Below are 22214 nucleotides of genomic sequence, written 5' to 3' on the forward strand. Positions count from 1 at the left end.
GGTTACAATAATATACATATGTACCTAAGTAATGTGTGATTTATCAGATAGGCAAATGTCTCTATCTTGAGGATAAAGTCACATTAGAAAAGCAATTCTTTGTTGCTTACTCTAAAAAGAAACATTATAAAAATGAGAGAATTAGATTTGTAAGAATAATCCACCTATCGTATACCAGGCCTGTTGGCAAAGGTCCAACAGGATATAGGTCTGGAAATTAGAGGAAAAACTTCCTTAGAACCCCAGGATACTATACACCCAGGTTTCTGAGCAAAAATTATGAGGCAGTTGGCGCTCCTTCATGATTTTTAGAAGTTTTCTTCCAAAATGCACAGCCTCTTGGGAGGGCTCAAATCTTAAATCCCAAACAGCTACCATTTTAAACTTCAGCTGCCAGCCTCAAAGGAACAGGACTTGATGAGAGGAAGGACAGAGGATAGAAAGAAGTCACAGGTAGAAGTGGGATCATTTCAAGGACAAGTTGCTCTAGGAACTTGATACATTTTGCTAGGAGCAGCTTTGATATCCCTACGAGCCTCTGACAAAAGAAAAGAATATTATTTTCTAATACCCACAAGCATGCCTTAGGCACCAACCCTTGGGATGGACCTAGAATTATCTACTTGGAATGGTTTGGGGTAGGGGGTAGATTTAGGAACCTCTTAACTTGCTATTAGTCTAAAGTAAACATAAATGAGAGAATTTCACAAAAACAAATATATAGCTAACTGTAATGCCTCCTCTGGCCAGCCCCTTCCCACTGAACTTGAGGGCTTTTCAGCTGTGCAGAGCATGCTGCTGGCAAGCTGAGCTCTAGTTCCGCCATAAAATAGGTACAGGCAGAGTCTACAAGGTACACTGTCACAAATGAGAACATTACTCAAGGTGACCAATGTGCCCAATAGGATTCAACTCTATGGTAGAGATCTGAGACATCCTCTGTGATCATGGAGCAATAAAAATAGCTGGTCCTAAATAAACATTTCAAATGCTGCACAATAACAGGCCCGTTTCACAGGGGCCAAACATACAGAATTGTGTATCTATTTTTATATCTGCAGTTGTCCATCGCCTACATTTGGGAAACCACGTGTCCTCTGATGTTACTCTAGCCTGGGTGGCAGGTACAAAAAGCCTCCAGAGTCCCTGCAATTCAATGACATTCTTATTTGTCTCCAGTGATCGGCACCATTTTGGAAATCTGGTCCCAAAGGTACTAAAGAACAGTAATACAGCAAAAAGAAACCACCTCTCTGTATAAAATTATTATAGAGATGTGTGTTGAGGTAAAGAGCTTTGTAAAAACTGTTGAGTAGGGAAGCACTGCCACAGCTATAGAGATTTTTAGGTAAGTTTGGTGCTAATATTATTCATCAAAACTCCTGTTTAAGTATATTAGTTACAAACAAGGGACAGTTCTTATTGCTCCTACAGCTTGCTGTCCCAACCTGTACCATCTCCACTGAAAAATGATTTTTTTTCCCCTCAACAACTGGTAGCAAAGATCCCCAAGTTTATAAAAGTCATTGCTAATGCATTACTTTTTCATTTCTGATTGCCATAGCTAAGAACTACAGTATGCATGTCCTTCACACCAAGTACAGAAAAAGCTTAGAAAAGTTTTATCAAAGTTTAGTTCAATGAAAAAGTGCAAAATATATACAGTTCCTGGCAGTTCTCACACAGGATTTTTCTGACTACAGACCATAAAAGTGTACATTTATGTCATGAAATTACAGTGGATTTAACTTCACTATTAGTATACAAGTTTTTGCTTCAAAGTGCTTGCTTTATTTAAAAAAGAAAAGATCAAAAGGGTCACAGGGTTTTTATTTTTACAACAAATTTATGTTATGTGTCCCAATCTCTTCTTCCTCTTCCTTTAGTGCAACACAGTGCAGCAGCCTCACTGAAAGGCCTGATTTCAAAAGATGTTCCTGAAACCTCACCTACAGCAGCACTCTAGGGGTCCCATTGGGGGTGGTTCCTTTTTTCTTCTGCAGTTGATTCTGAACCTTTCTCGATTTCACCACTTTCATTCTCACCTCAAAAACTTCATGGATGGCCTTCCGGAAGCAATGAAAATTATAGTCAATAAGCCCTGGAGAAGAAAACAAAAAATATTTAGCAATGTCACCTAGAAAGAAATAATATCCATCTTTTCATGTCGACCATGACAAGGATCAACCAGTAGGGGGCAGTAGAGAAGCGGCCTTAACATAAGCTCCAAAGACTGAACGGGGAAGTCTGCAGCTGGTCCTCAGGAATCGCAGGCAAGATCTTGTGAATGTGTATTTCTCACTAAGAAAAGTTTCCAGAGTATATACCACATTTTCAAAGGTGTCTATGACCCAACACATTTGAAGAGCCAAGTGAACACATTTTTTTGACCTTTCAGAATTAAAGATTTTTTACAGTGAAGTTATTATCTTCAATGAAATACTTATTACTTTTCCCTAAAAGGCATTATTAAATTGACTCTATGTGGAAGGAGACCCTGACTTGGAGTGTGGCTGAGATAACAAAGCCACAGTATCAATCAATAATCAATCAATATTTACGGGATGTATATTGTATTTAAACCATTGTCATAAGTCCTGGGGAAGGCACAGTCCCTGGTTTTACTAGTGGAGTGATAGCAGTCACCTCAGGTCAACTCAAGCTCAGGAACTCAACAACCAATGACACTCAGTTCTTCAATATCATGTAAATTTAAAATGGATAATACTTTTAATAATAAAGATTTTTTTTTAAATGGAGAAACAGTAGGGTAGAATCTTACTGTATTTTCAGAAATTAATTAGTAGTACAAAAATAGAATAAAAGAGAATGCAAAGTCTTAAGTGTATTTTTCATCCTCACCACTAGTTTATTAGTGCTGTGGCTTATGTTTACACTAATTAAAATAGGCAGTTGGTCCTTATTTACTATCTTTAACTTATTAAAACAACTAGCCTAACCATTATTTCCATCCACTAAGGTGATGCTTCCAGAAACCCAAAGAAAGAATTGAGATTCCAGCCAAGGGCTGAAACTCTTCAAACTAGTTATCCAAGTGCGAGTGAACTGGAGGAACCACCACCTCAGCTTCCAGGAGCAGGAAACCTTCGGAGCAGCGCCCTCTGCTGCTTCTGCAGTGATAGTGGCCACACATCCAGTTTTAAAAAAGCCCTAAACCAATGAGGCAATAAGGCAGAAATAAGAAACAAAGCGCAAAGAAGTGATGTTACTTTGTGGGAATTTGGAAATGAGATGTTAGAACAACCTTACAAGTCTCTGCCTATCATATGTGCAACTAACTGCCGTAGGAAGAAAGCTCAGCTTGACCGCTTCCATGGGACGAGTGAATCAAATACTCAGCGTGGGAAACTGCAGAGACATCCTATTGATAGTTTTTGACAAATCTTAACTTAGTCATCGTTGCACATTTTTAAATGCGCAAAATTTTAAAAACAGTAATCTTGCTGCATGGGGAGTTTTAAAAGTAAAATGGTAAAAATTCACAACTGGGGTTTTCAAAGGAAGTAAGCACTCAGAAAAAAGAGTTTGCTATTTATTTCAGCCCTTTCATTGAAAATACAAGAGAGCCATGAACAGAATAAGGACTACCTTCACCACCATACACAGTTGCAGGATGATCCCAAACCTTTCTCTGGTTCAGTGGTTTTCACCCTAGCTGGGTATTAAAAACATCCAAGGAAGTTCAAAAATATTAACAAACCCCAGGCCCCCCTCCCAGGAATTCTATTCTAATTACATGGAGGAGGACCCAGATGTCCGTATTTTTTAACTGCCTCCCATCCCAAGGTGCCTATAATGTGCACCTAGGGCGGAGAGTCCTGCATCTGCTTTCAATTCTATCTCCTCTGCCAAAGCAGTCACAGGGATCATTAATGAAAACTCAGATGAAGACAAACATGGAGAAAAGCTAATCACCAAGTGTTGATTATCAGCACCAATAGGACTCAGCAATACAAAATTCAAGCAACAAAATAAATCAAACTACTCCATGCATTTATAAGCCTAAGTTCTTTTCAAAGACAGCTGCCTAATAGATAAGATGACCGCCTCATCTGGTTGGCCCAGTTTTACTGGAGGTCTACTGTCCCATGAACCCCCTTGGTCCCAGACAAATAGAGATGGTTGGTCACCGTAAAAAAAGCGTGCAAGTTTAACGTGATGGTGTTACACCTAGTCTACCTATTTATTTACATTCATTAGTTATGACATTAACACCTAAGTTTCTATTTAGTTTAATAAGTTCTACAAAGTCTGCCTATCCACAGTGAAGGTTATAATTAGTGAGCAAGAGTGTGAGAAGAAACAGGAGTTGCATAGTTTGAAAGCACGTATTAATGACAAAGGGACAGGTAGGGAATTTCCAGTGGAAAAACTGGCAGAAATTACCTTAGCTAAGTCAACATCAGCGTCACCAGCAACAAGACACCATTAACCACTTGATATGATGCACAGAGAAAGACACACATCATTTCTGTGTGGTGTTTTTTAAATATACTTTTATTGATTTCAGAGAGGAAGGGAGAGGGAGAGAGAGATAGAAACATCAATGATGAGAGAGAAATCATCAATTGGCTGCCTCCTACATGACCCCCACTGGGGATCAAGAGCCTGAAACCCAGGCATGTGCCCTGACTAGGAATGGAACCATGACACCCTGGTTCATAGGTCAACATTCAACCACTGAGCCACGCTGGCCAGGACTGTGTGGTGTTCTAACCAAAGTGCATTATCTCATTCCAACTGTGTGAAAAATCTCAGACAAACCCTGTTTGAGGGACATTCTACAAAATAATTGATCAGTACTCTTCAAAAGAGTCAAGATCATGGAAGACAAATTGTCACAGATAGGAGGAGACCAGGAGAAATAGCAACTAAATCAATTTTGGATCCTGAAACAGAAAACGGGTATTTTTGGAAAAACTGGTGAACTCTGCACAAGGTCTGCAGTTTCATTGATAGCATTATACTGATGTCAATTCCCTAGTTTTGAACACTGTGCTATAGTATGTAAGATGTTAACATTTGGGGAAGCTGGATGAGGAGTATATGTAAACTACAGTTTTTAGAAGTTTTTGGAAGTCTAAAATTGGTTCAAAATTATTTCTTTTAGAAACTGCCACCATCCTAGATGGTTTGGGGGCTGTAGTTGTATTATTTGTATAACTTTTATTAGCTTCCAAAATCAACATGAAATATTAATCATCAGATATAAATTCTGAAAGTACCTTTAACCAAGAAAATATACATATTATGGTTTTAAACAATATACAACACTGATCCCACAGAGGGAGAACCCCAGGAATCTTTAGGCCTGACTGCCATACACTGGTGGTATGACCTTATATTGGGGAAAAATCACTTAAGTCCTGAGTCTGGGTAAAATCACCTGTAATTGAGAATGAAACAAGGTATGGTCCTATCTTCAAAATTCCATGGATTTATTATATAATCTGTTCTTACTTTCAGCAAGATGAAAATAAAAAGTAAAAGATTTACACCATTTAATTAAAAATTTTACAGGACAAGGACACAAAAGGCAATTTGGTTGGCAATAGTAGGTAAATATGGGGAAAATACATGCATAACTTCAGTAAGAAGCAAGGAAATGTAAATTTAAATGATATTCCAGTTTTCAATAATCAATTTTTAAAATAGTTTATTGACTTTTAGAGAGAGAGGAAGGGAGAAGAGAGAATATCAATGTGAGAGCAGAACATCGATTGGCTGCCTCCTGTATGCCCCCTACCGGAGATAGAGCTGCAACCTGGGTACGTGCCCTGACTGGGAATCAAACACCCAACCAACTGAGCCACACTGGCCAGGGCTCAATTATCATTTTGTTGTTGTTGTTAATCCTCACCCGAGGATATTTTTCCATTGATTTTTAGAGAGAGAGTGGAAGAAAGGGGGAGAGATAGAGAGAGAGAAACATCGATTGGTTGCCTCGTGCACGTGCCCCAACTAGGGCCAGGGACTGAGCCTGCAACCTGCAACTGAGGTATATGCCCTTGACCAGAATCAAACCCGGGACCCTCCAGTCCACAGACCAACGCTCTATCCACTAAGCCAAAGTGGCTAGGGCTCAATTATAAATTTTTAATGCTAATACCCAATATTGAAACTACAGCAAAATTGACACGCTCATATTCTCTTAGTAGTGTAAACCCATAAAGTCTTTCTAAAGGCCATTTTGGTAACGATGCATTAGAAGCCACCAAAACATGCCTACCCATTGATCTAAGTAATTCCATTCGTTGAAAGTTTTTCCTGAGGAAACAACCAAAGATGTACAAAAACATTTAGTGCAAAGAGGGTCATCATAGATTATTTATAACATCAAGATCTAAAAATGATGTGGAAAAAAGATTTAGTAAGTTGGAAAGATGTCTATAATAATTTAAGTGAAGGTTATAAAGTAGTATTTATCATACAATCTCATATATAAAGATAATAGATAAATATGTGAAAAAGGCTGGAAAGTGATACAGAAAATATTGAGTATCTGAGTGAGAAGTTTATCAGTAATTATTTCTTTTTTGCTTATTTGTTATTTATAAATTTTCTAAGTGAATCTATTGCTTTTATAATTTAAAAAAATCTAATATATGTTTTCATGCTCAATGAATTTGAAAACAACAGGATATAAAACTATATAGACAGTCACCTGGCCCCACTTTTGTTGGAAGGAAGGAAAGAACAGATGAAGGAAGAGAGGAAGGGAAAGGAGAAAGAAAGCACATTTCAGAAATTTAGCATGGGGTTTAGCTCTAGATGGTGAAATTGAGTGGTTTTATTTTGTTTTTGTTATACATTCCTAAATTTTCTAAGTATTTTTAAAATAAACACGTATTGCTTTATAAGGAAAAAAGGCTTTTTCAGTCAATGTTACTATTGCCACTTTGTTGGGAATATTTTTACCCAACAAATTGGTAAATCATTTCCTAGTTGCAAAAAATTCATAGCAGCAGCAGTAAGGTATTACCCAGGTTAGGTAGCAAAGGGAAAAATGAATATTTTTATGAGGTTAATTGCTTTGGTTTTAAAATAAAACTAAAAAGATATCTGGTGATATTAAGTGTTTTTGTGTCTTCTGTTTTCAGGATCATGGTGCCATCCCTGTGTTTTGAGGACTAAAGAATATAGAGGCTGAACACAAGTTAAATACCGTCTAGCTTTGATGTTGTATGAGTCCCCTCCTTCACATGGGAGCACAAGTGGTCACATGTCCCTAAAACCTCCTCGAGGTGTGGCCCAAGAGGGAGGCCGAGGCCCTCGCTGTAGGCTGGGGGCCTCCCCTTGGTAAAGAACTTTACAGACTGGCAGCACCCCAGCTAGCTGCACCCGCAGGAAAGCTGAGGCCCCTGGTGGATGGTTGTGTCCACTCCCACCTCACAGCAGCTTTCACTAGAGGGCAGGCTGGTTCATGGGTCCCCAAAGCTGACTGATCAAGGGGGCCTGTGACTCAAGTCTACAAACTTCAAGAGGCACGCTGCTCCCCACCCACATTCAACAGGCAGTGAAGACAGTATTAGTCTGAATCACACACACATAATTACCTTTTCTTTCAAAGCTTTCCTCTCTGACAAAGCAAACAAGAGCCAGGAACTTTGTCACCTCTTTTAAATAAAGAACTGTGGTATTATTCAGCTTTATAATGGCTGTTGATTCCTTGTCATAGGGGGTTCCTGCTCCGTCTTCTTTGAGACTAAATGGGGACAGAAACCAAAACATATTTGATCATCGAGAAAGAACTATAAATTTTAACCTGACAACAGAAACCAGCTTTAACACAGAATGATTTACTTCTTTAAATGTATTAAAACTAGCCTACCCATTCAGACCTTTCAGCTAAAGATCTCAGAAACACACAATCACAAGAATGTAGAGTGTATGACAGTCACTTTCCTACTGACACAAGGGGTGGCTGTTGTGGCAGCTGGGCAACCCCCCAGACACCTGAGGAACACAGGTGAGGGACGGCGGGCGTTAGTTCTTCTCCCCTCCGTGGCCTTCAAGCGTTTCTCATTTTCTCATAATCAAATAACCAGGCTGTCAAAGGCATGGTCTGATGAAAGACCAAGGACTGAAGAACTGTTCCAAATGAAAGAAGCCTAAAGACACATGACAGCCAAATGCTGAATTAGATGTTGAATTGCAGGGGAGAACTGATATAAAAGGTAGAAGTGGGACCACTGGTAAAATTTGAATATGGACTGTATATTAGATAATTGAGTGAAGTAGCCATGCTAAATATGCTTACTTGGATCATTAAACTGTAAAGAATGTCCTTGTTCTTAAGGAGAGATGCTCAAGTAACGAGGATCAAAGAACCATGATGTCTGCAACTTACTCCCGAATAGTTCAGAACAAACAAACAAACAATATAGAATAGAAAAAGAGGGAGATAGCAAATAGGGCAAATTGATAAAAATGGTGAATCCGAATAAAGGTTTATAGGAATTCATTGTACTATCCTTGCACATTTCTGTAGGTTTGAAATCTTTTTAAAATAAAAAGTTAAATAAATAGATTAGTCTAACTTTTTTGTTTTGTTTTTATTTTTTCATTGAATTTATTGGGGTGACATTTGTTAATAAAATTATATAGATTTCAGGTGTAGCATTCTATAATATATCATCTGTATATTGTATTGTGTGTTCACCACCCCAAGTCAAGTCACCTTCCATCACCATTTGGCTGCACAAGGTTGAGAACCACTGATTTAGCACCTTTATACCCTCTTCTACCTTCCCCCAACCTTCTTTCCCACTGGTAATCTGCTGCCTGTGTCTAGGAGTGGTGTTTTCTGTTTTGTTTTATTTTGCTTAATCCCTACACCTTTTCACCCAGCCCTGCAACTCCCCTCCCCTCTGACAGCTATCAGTCTGTTCTCTATCTATGAGTCTGTTTCTGTTTTGTTAAGTTTATTTTGTTCATTAGATTCCACATTGAGTGAAATCATATGGTACTTGTCTTTCTCTGACTGGCTTATTTCACTTGGCCACAGACACAGATGACTTGGGTTGGTATCCCAGCTTACTTACTTACTATGGGCAAGTTAAGTAACTTCTTTGAGCCTTAATTTCCTCATCTGTATTCTAACAGTAATTACTTCAAAGTTTCCTAATGTAATGAAGTAATACATATATAGCACTGAGCATAGTGCTGAGACGATGTAATATGCATAATGAATGTTAACTGCTATTATTATTATTATGACTTTGTTGGGGAGAAATACATTTTCTTCTATGCTCAAGGTTCTTCTGACTGGTCTAATAAATAAACATGAGACAGATGAGCAAGAGAAAATAACCAAATTTAATATCTACATAGTATGGGAACCCTCCATACACGAGAGAATCAGAAACCCCACATGCAGGAGATAGAAAGGGGAGATCTGGGAATATAGGACATCTGAGCTAAGGATGAGGTAACTGGGGGCTTCAAAGGGTCAGTACAGGATGATAAGAAGAACAGATGTTTAATAAATAAAAGTTTGCCCTACCATCTAGGTGGGTTAAGAAGGTTATCACTGCCCTAGCTGGTTCGGCTCAGTGGATAGAGCGTTGGCCTGTGGACTGAAGGGTCCCAGGTTCGATTCTGGCCGAGGGCACATGCCTGGGTTGCGGACTCGATCCCCAGTAGAGGGAGTGCAGGAGGCAGCTGATCAATGATTCTCTCTCATCACTGATGTTTCTATCTCTCTATCCTTCTCCCTTCCTCTCTGAAATCAATAAAAATATTTTTTTTAAAAAAGATTATCACTGATCATCTTTTATTATACGCAAGGCCCCTAATTCAAGTTCTTCTGGGTAGTTAAGGGAAGGGCAGAAATTTCTCTTGAACCAGAGGATAAAGTTGCCTTTAGCTCAAGAAACAACCTGCATACCACAGAGACATATCTTGGGGTGACTAGTGCTGAATCCCCACAGCCTTAATGACTGAAACTGGACCCTTCGAAACACTGATGTAATCAAAGAATTATGCCTCCTTTCCTCATGGGCAAAGGAGCACTTCCCTGTACCTCTTCCCCTATGTGACACCATGCATACATTTTCTGATTTATTTTTGCTTCCCAAACTTATAAATACTTGACCAGAAATCTGATTTAATTGTAATTTTGCTAAATAAGCCTTATTAATACACTAGAGGTCCGATGCAAGAAAGTCATGCAAGGGGCTTGGCCCTTGCAGCTGCCTGAGGCAACGGTGGCAGCTGCCTCGGCCCTCGCAGCCCCGGCTTCATCCAGAAGGTCGTCCAGTCTAATTAGCATATTACACTTTTATTATTATAGATAAGCATAATAACTCAGCTGCTGCTGATCCTTATCATTTTGCATAGTAAGAGCCAGCATTTCTAAACATGTATTCTGTGATGGGCACCGTTCCTGGTTCTTACTATGCATTATATTGTCTGGCACACGAATCCTCAGTGCTGAGGAACTGAGGTGAGGTTGGGAAAATAAGATAACTTGGTCAAAACTGATGATGGGGGTACAGCCAGGACTTCAAACTCATCTGACTAATTTTAGAGTTAATGCCTTTAATCTTGTAAATATCACAAGGGGGGAGGGTGACAGACCAGATTACATAAAATTGCCTGAATTGTAGGGTATTTTACTTATTTATTTTAAATATATTTTTATCGATTTCAGAGAGGAAGGGAGACGAAGAGAGATAGAAACATCTATCTCTGATGAGAGAGAATCATTGACCAGCCACCTCCTGCACATCCTACACTGGGGATTGAACCTACAACCCAAGCATGTGCCCTGACTGGGACTCGAACCGTGACCTCCTAGTTGATGCTCAACCACTGAGCCATGAAAGCCAGGCTGTAGAGTATTTTAAAGGAAATGTAGGTGTTTAGTTTTGAGAGTATTTTAAACTGGCACATACATGGCTACTTCAAAGTAAGTTGTAGAAGTTAGTTTTTTATAAAAGAATGCAACTCACTATAACCTACCAGAACAGTAAATAAAAATTTTAAGAAGTGTTAAATTTCAAATGTTAAAGATACTTTAACAGAATTCTTAACTTCCTTTGTACTACTTTTAGTTACTGTTTTTCTAAACTGAATTTCTTGCTAATAAAGTAATGTTCTGAGAATTAACTGTAACATTTAAAAATTATAAGCCAGCGGTTCTCAACCTGTGGGTTGCAATCCCTTTGGGGGTCGAACGACCTTTCACAGGGGTCGCCTAAGACCAATGGAAAACACATATATAATTACATATTGTTTTTGTGATTAATCACTATGCTTTAATTATGTTCAATTTGTAACAATGAAAATACATCCTGCATATCAGATATTTACATTACGATTCATAACAGTAGCAAAATTACAGTTATGAAGTAGCAACGAAAATAATTTTATGGTTGGGGGTCACCACAACATGAGGAACTATATTAAAGGGTCACGGCATTAGGAAGGTTGAGAACCACTGTTGTAAGCAATGAAGAAACCTGCATTTAAAATTTCCAAATAAATATAATACTACTAGAGGCCCAGTGCATGAAAATTCATGCACTGGAGGGGCAGTCCCTCAGCCTGGCTGCCCCCTCTCACAGTCCAGGAGCCCTCAGGGGCGGGAGGCGACCTGGTGATCAGGGGAAGGTGATGCCCCATCACACCTCTGCTACTGCCACTGCTGGCAGCGCAAGCCTTGGCCGGCCCTGGTTACCTGTGCCTCGGGCAGGCCCTGGGCGGCTGGGGAGCTGAGGGGACGGGGCGCCGTCATCTTGTGGCTGTGGGTGCCATCATCTTTGAGGGCGAGGCAGTCAATTAGCATATTCCCTCCTTATTGGCTGTGGGCACCGCCATCTTTGAGGGTGGGGGCAGTCAATTAGCATATTCCCTCCTTATTGGCTGTGGGCACCACCATCTTTGCGACAGCGTGAGGTTCAATTAGCATATTCCCTCTTTATTAGATAGGATGCTATATAGATACGAAATAGTGTTTTTGTTACACAGGAAAATTCTTGTGATAATGTTAAGTGAAAAAAGCAGGATACAATGTTAAATATACAAAGAGATCACATTATCCTAAAAATTACACAAAAGTAAGAATAAAATATATAAAAATGTTAGTGATTGTTACTAGGTGATAAGATTATGGCTATTTTAATGTTATTCTTTATAGTTTTACATATTTTCTGCAATGAACATGGGTTACATTCACATTCAGAAAAAGTAAACATTAAACAAATTGGAAAAAGAAAGACCAAAAATATTACAAGTAGAAACTGGTGAGTTTTTATGACTGCAACAACTATTTGCTACTACTCATATCTCCATCTACAAAGACATAAAAACACATGAGGATGGCTTTGTGTTTTAACGTGTGTGTGTGTGCGTGTGTGCGCGCGCGCGCCCGCAGAGCTGACCAGCCTTCGCAGAAGCTCAGCTGAGATTCCTGAGCAGTGGACTGAGGTACCAGGTCACCTGCTTCTAACCCCTACTGGTCTCCAGGGAGCAGCTGGGAACTGGCAGGGAGCCTGCTTCCTGGGCTGCCGCACACATCGCTAGCCCTCCCCCTCTTAGCTGGGCTGGCTCCTTGCCTGACCAGCAAACGTCTGAGGAAAACCACAGGGCCATTTGTGACCAAGACTGGTTCTCACTGAACCTGGTAAGTTCTCAGGAACACTGCACTCTACACAGGAAAACAATGTGAAGGCAGGATCCAGCTCCCTCCTCCTCCCAACCCTGCCCATGTTTGTTTCAGCTGGGTAAAAGTAACTCTGATCAACATCCTTACAAGAACTACTTACCACTTACGTCTAGTTAGCACAATCATGATTATGCATATCATTAAATATGAGCCAGATCAGTTGTGTTGTTCATTGTATTTGATTACCACAGCAATCTAGACTGTCATCAGGGTACATTCAGCTTCCATGGCTATTTCAAGGTCATTCACTTTACAGTTTAAAAATAACTGTAGGGAAATAATCTTAGGAAACATGGCCTATTTCTAAAGCCGAATGGCAGTGTTTGATGATGATGATGATGATGATGATAATAGCAGCTACATTTATCCAGGGTTTACCAGGGGAAACCTAATTATTTCTTTCTCACTACAGTCCTGTGAAGATTCACTTTCCGGCTTTCATAACAGAAGGCACTGTGTTTGCATGTGTACTAGTATGTATAACAGAGTTAACAGAGAATCTAAACTGAGTTAGCAAAGGATTTTCAGACAGTGGAAGACAGAAATGGCGAGACGGAGACTGTCACGTAAGAGGAGGTTATATAAAGCAGGTCACAGTGAGTAAAGAGGAAGATGAACAAAACCTTCAAGTAATCAATGACTGGATGAAGACATAAATTCAACATAAACAGACAACTTGGTATCTTAATAAGATAAACAAAGTAGTTCATACGCATTCACTCTGTATGACACCCATTCAGCAAATTTATAATTATGTGGAATTGTTTCTATGTCTGGTAACACAATCAACTTTTCCCACTCCTTATTTTATGATTCTAAGTGTAAAAAACTATTTTCTAAGAATGTAAGACCTTAATAGTAAATAGGCAATGCTGTTTGCTTAGTTTTAAAATTCCCTGCTACTCACAATAAAAAATAATCAAAAAGAATATCGTTGAAGGGATCATTTTGTAAGTTATGTAAATGTCTAACCACTATGCAACCACCTGAAACTATGTTTAATGTCAACTGTAATTGAATAATAAGAATAAAGGTATATTTTAAAAACAACAACCCAGTAGTTATATCCTATAATGAAGAAGATAATAGAACTGTTGTTAACATGAGATATTTGGAGTTCAATATCCTATCAGTCTGTCCCAAGTATATAAGACATTATAGTATGATGACAGATTTTCAGTAGAGAAACTCCAGGAATCAGTTAGGCTGAAGTTCAAATTCTAGTTCCAGCCCTTATTGACAATGTGAGCAAAGATTAGAAACATAACCAGTGTAAACCTCAGTTTTCCCATCCTTAAAGTGGGGGTAGTAATTCCTGCCTCATGGAGTAGAGGAGAATTAAATGATATAATATGTGCAATGAGATTCTTAGCATAATGCCAGGAATTTACGCAATAATTATTTGTTATTATAATTGCATGCTAAATGGTATATTTATTTATAGATCTCAGTCATTCAAAACAAAAGTATTAAAATCAAATAAGTAAATGCAAAATGTCTCAAAGGTTCTGAAAGAGAAGCATGGCTTGATTTTTAGCCTTTAAGAATGTCTTACTTACCCATAAATACAAGAGATGTCAATCACCACATCAATCATATCACAGCAGAGCTCATAGGTTTGCATATCTACTGGGGTGCTATCAGTTGCAATATAAATTTTACTGACCACATCAAATAGAAATGCCTTTTCAATTCCAGAATTCTGAAACAAAAAGAAGATGCTGACTTAAAGCAACAGCTGATTTCAAACCAGGTCATGGTTCTATAAAACTATATGCCATCCTCTATGTGAAAAATAAACAAGCAAAAATTAAGTTACTATAATTTTAGGTTGTTCCATGTTATTACAATTTAAACCTCATTGTCATATACTTCTTTATAATGGACTTGCATAGAAAATGAAAAGTGGAATTAATTATCCAAATTATTTTCTGTAGGCAAACAAACTGAGTGGTAGCCAAGTAAAAACACTAATTATATTGATTTTAAATTTAAAAGTAAATTTAAGAAATCTAAACAAGCAAATTCCAAACTGTGCGGTGAGAATTCATGTGCGTACAACCAACAGGTCTGCCTTAATGCTACTCCGCAGAGCTGGTGGTTTATAGGACTCATTCAGTGTTAACAGTTTATATCTTATCGCCAAACCAACTTTTATATCCTCTACCTCTGGTAAGGCTCTATTAACATTGAATGATTGCCTACAATTTGAATAAACACTCCAATTCTATCAGTAAAGTACAGGCATCCATTTTGGGAGTTAAAATTTAAAGGGCCTAAAATAATCTCTGGATCAACCTCCAAAAGTACATACTTTGTGACCTTGAAATGCTGCTGTAAAAGTAAGCAGAAATAAGATCGTTTTCATTCTTGCAATCTTATTCTTAAATTCTGCAAATGACGCTCACAGGATGATATTATTTACTTACAGAGATAAAGATGTTTAGCAAGTTCTCCAGGGTGGGGAGTTGTGGAATTAGTTTCTGAACCACTTTGCTAAAAGCTTCAAATATTGAATGATCATATATGCTTGTCAGATAAAAGCTGAAAGAGGAAACAATATTTCATCACATTTTCCCCTTGACTGGGGAATAGACTGCTTAGGCTGTCATAACACCAGTACTTGCCTTCTGTATCTACACTCCTTACACACACATTCAGAATTTGAAACAGCCTTGGTAAAAACTGAACATGTCTTAACGGGCCATTTCCTCCCACCACCCAAAAAACAAGAACTGTGTCCATTCTCATCTGCTGACTGGCTGGAGTGGAAAGCTTAAAAACACAATGTAGTGCTCACTTCGGCGGCACATACACTAAAATTGGAAAGATACAGAGAAGATTAGCATGCCCTTGCGCAAGGATGACATGCAAATTTGTGAAGCTTTCCATATTAAAAAAAAATGCACTGTCTGTGTCCATACCAGCTTCCTTATATTCTGCAAGAGAATGCACACCAGGTCATCTATACACACACCTCATGGGCTAGTAACAGTGACATTATTATATTGAAGTACCGACGTTTTTCACTTTCCAATTTGTGAAATCAATGATACATGGAGCACCCCACAAAAAATGAAGTGGTTTTCCTGAGTATTTCTATTTGAATTATCTTCAGAGTTAGATACTATCATATTTATCAAGAACTGTAAACTTCAGCTTCAATTAACCTCCTGGATTATGTCCATGGGTTTTACCAGGTATGTTATGTGTTTCTCAAATAGGGGAGGAACCTTAGCTTTGACCACTTATTAAAAAAAGAAATTATTATTTTTAAACCCCACTGCTTTTCCCAAAGATTAGAATTAGCACATGGAAAGCTTGTTTTACCCAAATACCATCCCAACGTCCACAGTACGAAATAGGGTGAACCACTTGTGGTGACTTTGGACCCCAAATCTGCTTTTTCCGTCCATGACAGTGATCCCTGAGGGGCTTCTGTTCTCACCTGAGGTGAATTTTTTCTAATCCAGCGTCTGCGAGGTCATCGTTTGCCCGCTGATGAATATCTCTTTGGGTTTCAATTTTGTGGTCATCGGACAGACCGTCCACTTTGTGAATAAACACCTCGAAGTTGATGTCAGTGTTCACTTTGTAGGCCCTGGTCACTGTGAGGTGCAGCCGGGCCAGGGCTTCCATGTAATCGTCCTGGGAACACAGACACAGTCCTGTCAGGGGAGGCGGCTTTGCTTTCTAAACCCTGCTCAGGTGCCTTTCACATAACTCCCCAGCTTTATTGAGGGATGCTTGACAAATAGACATTACATATATTTAAAGTGTTGCTGAAACCGGTTTGGCTCAGTGGATAGAGCGTTGGCCTGTGGACTGAAAGGTCCCAGGTTCGATTCTGGTCAAGGGCATGTACCTGGGTTGCGGGCACATCCCCAGTAGGAGATGTGCAGGAGGCAGCTGATCGATGTTTCTCTCTCATCGATGTTTCTAACTCTCTATCTCTCTCGCTTCCTCTCTGTAAAAAAATCAATAAAATATATATTTTTTTAAAAAGTGTACAATAGGACGCCCTGGCCGGGTAGCTCAGTTGGATAGAGCAGAGTCCCCATAAGGCAACCTTGAGGATTCGATCTCCAATCAGGGCACATACAAGAAGCAACCAATGAACGCATAAAAAAGTGGAACAAAAGTTATGTTTCTCTCTCTCCCCTCCTCAAAAAAATCAATAAATAAAAAAATAAAGTGTGCAATGGGATGTTTTGATAAAAGGCACATGTTGTGAAATGATACCCTCACTCAAGCTAACCTTTCCAGCACCTTGCCTCACAGTGAACCATGTTTTTCCTTCCCATATTCTTTCTTTCTTTTTAATATATTTCTTTATTGATTTCAGAGAGGAAGAGAGAAGAAGAGAGAGATAGAAACATCAATGATGAGAGTGAATCATTGATCGGCTGCCTCCTGCACGCCCCCTACTGGGGATTGAGCCCACAACCCAGCACACTCCCTACTGGGGATCGACCCGCAACCCAGGCATGTGCCCTTGGCCGGAATCGGACCTGGGACCCTTCAGTCCGCAGGCCGACGCGCTATCTACTGAGCCAAGCAGTTAGGGCTCCACATTCTTTCTTAATTTGGAAACCATCTGGGTACAACGTCCGAAAATATTTTGCAAAAGCCCAATAAAAAGCTGGTTTTATAGAATTCAAGATTGAAAATGTAAGTTTTGTTAACAAAGAGATGAAAAAGAAAGGCCAGAAAAACCCAGCTGTAGGCTCTTATGGCTAGCTTGGTGACAGTCATAAAGATCAGAGCTGCAGTTCTGTGAATCGAAAATTCACAAAGGTCACCTAGGACCTCCTTTGGAATACAATTCCTTCCAGATTTTTGAATCTCTTGGTCAACTGTGATGAACAGTTAGAGATGAAAATATGATATGGGTCACTGGGGAAGGAGCCAGGAGGAAAAACTTTTAAGAACCCCTGGTCTAGAGCAGCCAAATTGGGCCCATGCCTGATGTTGTTTGTAAGTCAAGTTTTATTGGAGCACAGCCACACTCATCTGTTTACATAGCATCAAGGGCTGCTTTCATGCTACAATGGCAGCTGAGTAGTTTTCCTCTGTGGAAATGGTATAGCCTGCAAAGCCTGAAATATTTACCATCTGGCCCTTCACAGAATATGATTGCTGATCCATGTCTATAATCATTGCCCCAAGTAAAACAATACTATTTTCCTCCTTCCTACAGATGATACCTATATAATAATATAATAAACACCTATATACTATGTATCTCTTTGCTTAAGAAATCAAACATTAGCCCTGGTCGGTGTGGCTCAGTTGGTTGAGTGTTGTTCCATGCACCAAAAGGTTGCTGGTTCAATTCCTGATCAGGGCACATGCCTGGGTTGTGGGTTCGTTTGCAGGAGGCAGCTTATCAATGTTTCTCTCTTACACAGCGATTTTCTCTCTCTCTCTCTCTTCCCACGCCCCTCTTCCTTTTTCTAAAATCAATAAAAATATTTTTTTAAAAGAAATCAAACATTAGATACTGCAGCCCTGTGTGTTTCTCTCCTTCCTCCCTTCTATTCCATCATTCTACCCCCTACCCTCCAGAGGTAGCACTACCCCAAGTTTAGTGTCTATTCTCACTCATCTCTTGATACATTACTACATACATATCTATCTTTAAACAATATACAGAATTCATTTTCGTTGTTCTAAATTTTATAAAAATATCGTTACATGTATATTATAGTTTGCCTTTTTCACCCAACATTATGTCAGTGAGATTCACCTACATTGAAGTGTATAACTCTTTTTAAAAATATTTTTTTTATTGATTTCAGAGAGGAGGGGAGAGGGAGAGAGAGATAGAAATATCAATGATGAGAAAGAATTATCAATTGGCTGCCTACAGCACACCCCCCACTGGGATCAAGCCCACAGCTATGACATGTGCCCTGACTAGGAATCAAACTGTGACCTTCTGGTTCATAGGCTGATGCTCAACCACTGAGCCATGCCGGCCAGGCCATAACTACTTCTAACAGCTCTATAAAGTTTCATTGTATGGATGGTCTATAATTTATCATTGTTGATAACTGTTGATGGACATTTAGAATGTTTCCAGACAGTAATAATGTGGACAGTCTCATACATGCATCTTTGTGTCTGTTTGTGAGTTCGGGGGAGCTTACCCTGAAGGCCAACCTGTTGGGTCCTAGGAAGGAGCACCTTGAATTTGACTAGATAACGTGTAAGAGCACTGGATGCTCCAGTCCCTCACCAACACTCAGTATTGTCAGATCTCTTAATTATTGCCAACTTGAAGGTATGAGCAGGTCTTATTGTTACAGCAAAGAGAGGAAAGGGATCTGCAGGACAGAATTCAAAGGACTTTTCACCCCTATTCTGACTCCAAACTTGGACCAATACAGGAAGCCAATAAAACAGGGGATGTTCTGGCATTCTAAGTAAATCAAAATATTAAAGATAATAATGAGAAACTGTGAAGAGAGACAAACAGCAAGTGGACTCTTCTCATCCTCACACTCTAAAGAGTCATTTAAAATGAAAGTTGGAATTTGGGGCACTGGGCTAGCAGATTAAGCATTTTGGAAAAATTTTAGATGAATAATTTGTAGCACTTTTTTAAGACCTTAAAGTATCTCAAATAAAAACTAAAGTTATTACTGTATAATTCCACATATGTGAAATTCTAGAAAAGGCAAACTAGTCTATAGTGACAGAGAGCACATCAGCAGTCCTGGAGCTGGGGTTCGGGGGACTGGCTGAGGAAGGACACGAAGGAACCCTTTGGGGTGGTAGAAATATTCTACATCTTGATTGTGAGCTAGTCACAGAATGTAGACATTGACCAAACTCACTGAACTGTTCACCTAAAGCGAGGGTGTTTTATTATATGTCTATTCACCTCAAAAAAAGTGTTACTGCTTATGTCTATAACATAAGGAAGAGGGGAGTTAAAGGGACAGGCCTGTGAGCACAACTAGCCAATGTCAAGAGAGCATTACAGTCGCAAAGGATTAGAAATTGCTACTCCTGCCGAAACCGGTTTGGCTCAGTGGATAGAGCGTCGGCCTGTGGACTGAAAGGTCCCGGGTTCGATTCCGGTCAAGGGCATGTACCTGGGTTGCGGGCACATCCCCAGTGGGAGATGTGCAGGAGGCAGCTGGTCGATGTTTCTCTCTCATCGATGTTTCTAACTCTCTATCTCTCTCCCTTCCTCTCTGTAAAAAATCAATAAAATATATTAAAAAAAAAAAAAAGAAATTGCTACTCTAACCTCCCTGCCAAGTATATAAAATGGACTGATTACCAACTAACTGATGTGGTAGTATGTAGCTACAAGAATTACAAATGACATTAAAAAGAAGAATATACTTGGTTTATTAGAGCAGAGGGATTGTGGATGATTTTTCCTACTGTGTCTGTTATCCTCTTCTACGACAAAAGTAAAAACTATAATGCCTAGTGTCGATCCAAATTTAAATCTAGGAATTACAGATGTGTGTGTCCGCACAGGTGGAATGGCTGCAGGGGGCCGAAGCGGGGCCTGGAGATGTGATACATCTGTGGGCTCTGCGGGGGTTTGGGGGGTCATACATCTAGGTCGAGGGAAAGAGCTCTCAATGCTTTCATTCTCTTTTATTTTACAACCTTCTGTGAGGACACATTTTCTCCTTGGTGATATAATTATCTGGCAATCCTCTGACTGTGAGGAATTCACAAGCAAAAAATAAAAATATGAGGTGTCCCACCCACAGAGCACTGCTCAGAAATAAAGAAAATGATTGGAGTGCTGCTGAGGTACTTCCCTAACGTGTGCTCCTCTTTCAGTCTTGTAATCACATCCTGCAAAGATTCCCACAAATACAATTTTCACAGCCTGCTTCCAGCAGAAACGTGTATTAGACTCTGAAGCTGCTGATTTAATTACTTTATATATTTTTAGTACACAACAGCTCTCAACTATGTTTTTCCTAACCTTTTTTAAAAGTATAACTTAAAAAATGAATTTTGCAAGCATCCGTTTACCTTTCTCTGTCTTACAGCTAAAAAATAAATAACAACAACAACAAAACAAAATAAACAAAAAATACATTTACCAACCCAAACTGAAGGTCTATTTCCATGTTCAGGTAGAAATCAAACCAAATTATGGTTGCAATATTTAAAAATAGGTAAGCGTACCTATTTTAGCCCCATTACAACCATCGTACAGACACCTGAGATGGGTTTGTTTTGGAAATTTAAATTCTTGCTAGGGAAGCACAACATGGTATTGAAGTATTTACTTACTAAGCCACTGTCTTGAAATGAGGAATCATCTGGTTGGAATCTACTCACACATGGGCTGCCACTACCTAGCTCACCAACTACAGAAACAGTGGCCACGTGACTTAGGGGGAAATGGAGCTTAGAGGAGACGGATGAGCGTGACATCCCTGGAGCCTCACCTCCCATGCGGCAGCGCGGACACACTCTGGCCGCTCCTCTCCAGCTCCAGACTCCCTAATTTATGGTGCTGGCAGATCTGAGGCAGGAAGGCAGGGATACTGCCAAGGCCACAGATGGGCCAGAAAACAGGTCAGTAAAAGTGGGCCAGCCAGGAACACAGCGACTGACGCAGGCCCCGGACCTGATGCAGCTTCTACAAGCACGCACCTCTGGATGGGTCCAAGGAGGAGAGGTACTGCTGTCCCTAGACCAGGCATTGGAATGTAAAGTCTCCCCTCTATACCCCACCACAATATAAAGAACCCTCTCTAACCATATGGCCAACCTCCCTCACTACAGTAGAAGTACAAAATGCAGTCGCTGGAAACGAAAAGGCTTTAGTTGAGAATTTCATTATTCTATCGAACACCTAGTTCCGTGAACGCTCTCTGGCATGAGCAGTCTTCTCAGAGAATGGTTTTGCAAGCATGGGCTCAGACCCATTATGACTGAGTCTTCACATCCCTTCCCCGCTAACCACATTGGTGCTCCTGCAAGGGCTGGGAGCACTCAGCCCACCTGTCTCATTGTGGGTCCACAGTTTCAGGAAAATGTCTGGACCTGCCCAGCCGGTGTGGCTCAGTGGTTGAGCATCGACCTATGAACCAGGCAATCATGGTGCAATTCCTGGTCAGGGCACATGTCTGGATTGCGGGCTCAATCTCCATTGATGTTTCTATCTCTCTCTCTTTCTCCCTTACTCTCTGAAATTAATAAAAAAATATATTTTTTTAAAAGTCGGGACCTGAATTTGGGGTTGGTTTAGCACATTCCTGTAGGACTTGTTGCCTTTTATTCCCCCACAGATGCAAAAAAAGAGCCCTTGGAAGGCCCTGGGCCTGGGCCACACGTCATAGACACTTTCTAAGATACTTGGACATGGAGAGTTTGAAGGGTCTCAAGGTCTCAATCCTGCTGCCTGTACTTTCTTTCTTTCTTTTTTCCTTTTTAAAATATATTTGTATTGATTTCAGAGAGGACAGGAAAGGGAGAGAGACAGAAACATCAATCATGAGAGAATCATCGATCGGCTACCTCCTGCATGCCC

General features: G+C 39.8%; 1 protein-coding gene and 1 non-coding gene across 3 annotated transcripts in view; one reads left to right on the forward strand and one right to left on the reverse strand.

The window, feature by feature from the left end:
* Positions 1-1599: 1599 nt before the first annotated feature.
* RRAGD (Ras related GTP binding D) overlaps positions 1600-22214 on the reverse strand; it is a 34361-nt gene continuing 13746 nt past the window's right edge. For both annotated transcript variants that reach the window (XM_006091795.3, XM_023756505.1), the window contains exons 3-7: positions 16140-16339; positions 15121-15235; positions 14251-14393; positions 7578-7726; positions 1600-2101 (exon numbers count right to left, since the gene is read on the reverse strand). In XM_006091795.3, the coding sequence (XP_006091857.1) occupies positions 1950-2101; positions 7578-7726; positions 14251-14393; positions 15121-15235; positions 16140-16339 (759 nt within the window). In that variant the 3' untranslated portion in view covers positions 1600-1949. The remainder of the gene's footprint in view (positions 2102-7577; positions 7727-14250; positions 14394-15120; positions 15236-16139; positions 16340-22214) is intronic.
* LOC111826690 lies at positions 15484-15589 on the forward strand. The gene has a single exon (XR_002830048.1). It is a non-coding gene; the product is annotated as a U6 spliceosomal RNA (small nuclear RNA).

The sequence above is a fragment of the Myotis lucifugus genome, unplaced genomic scaffold (genome assembly GCF_000147115.1).
Source record: "Myotis lucifugus unplaced genomic scaffold, Myoluc2.0 scaffold_96, whole genome shotgun sequence".
NCBI lineage: Eukaryota > Metazoa > Chordata > Mammalia > Chiroptera > Vespertilionidae > Myotis > Myotis lucifugus.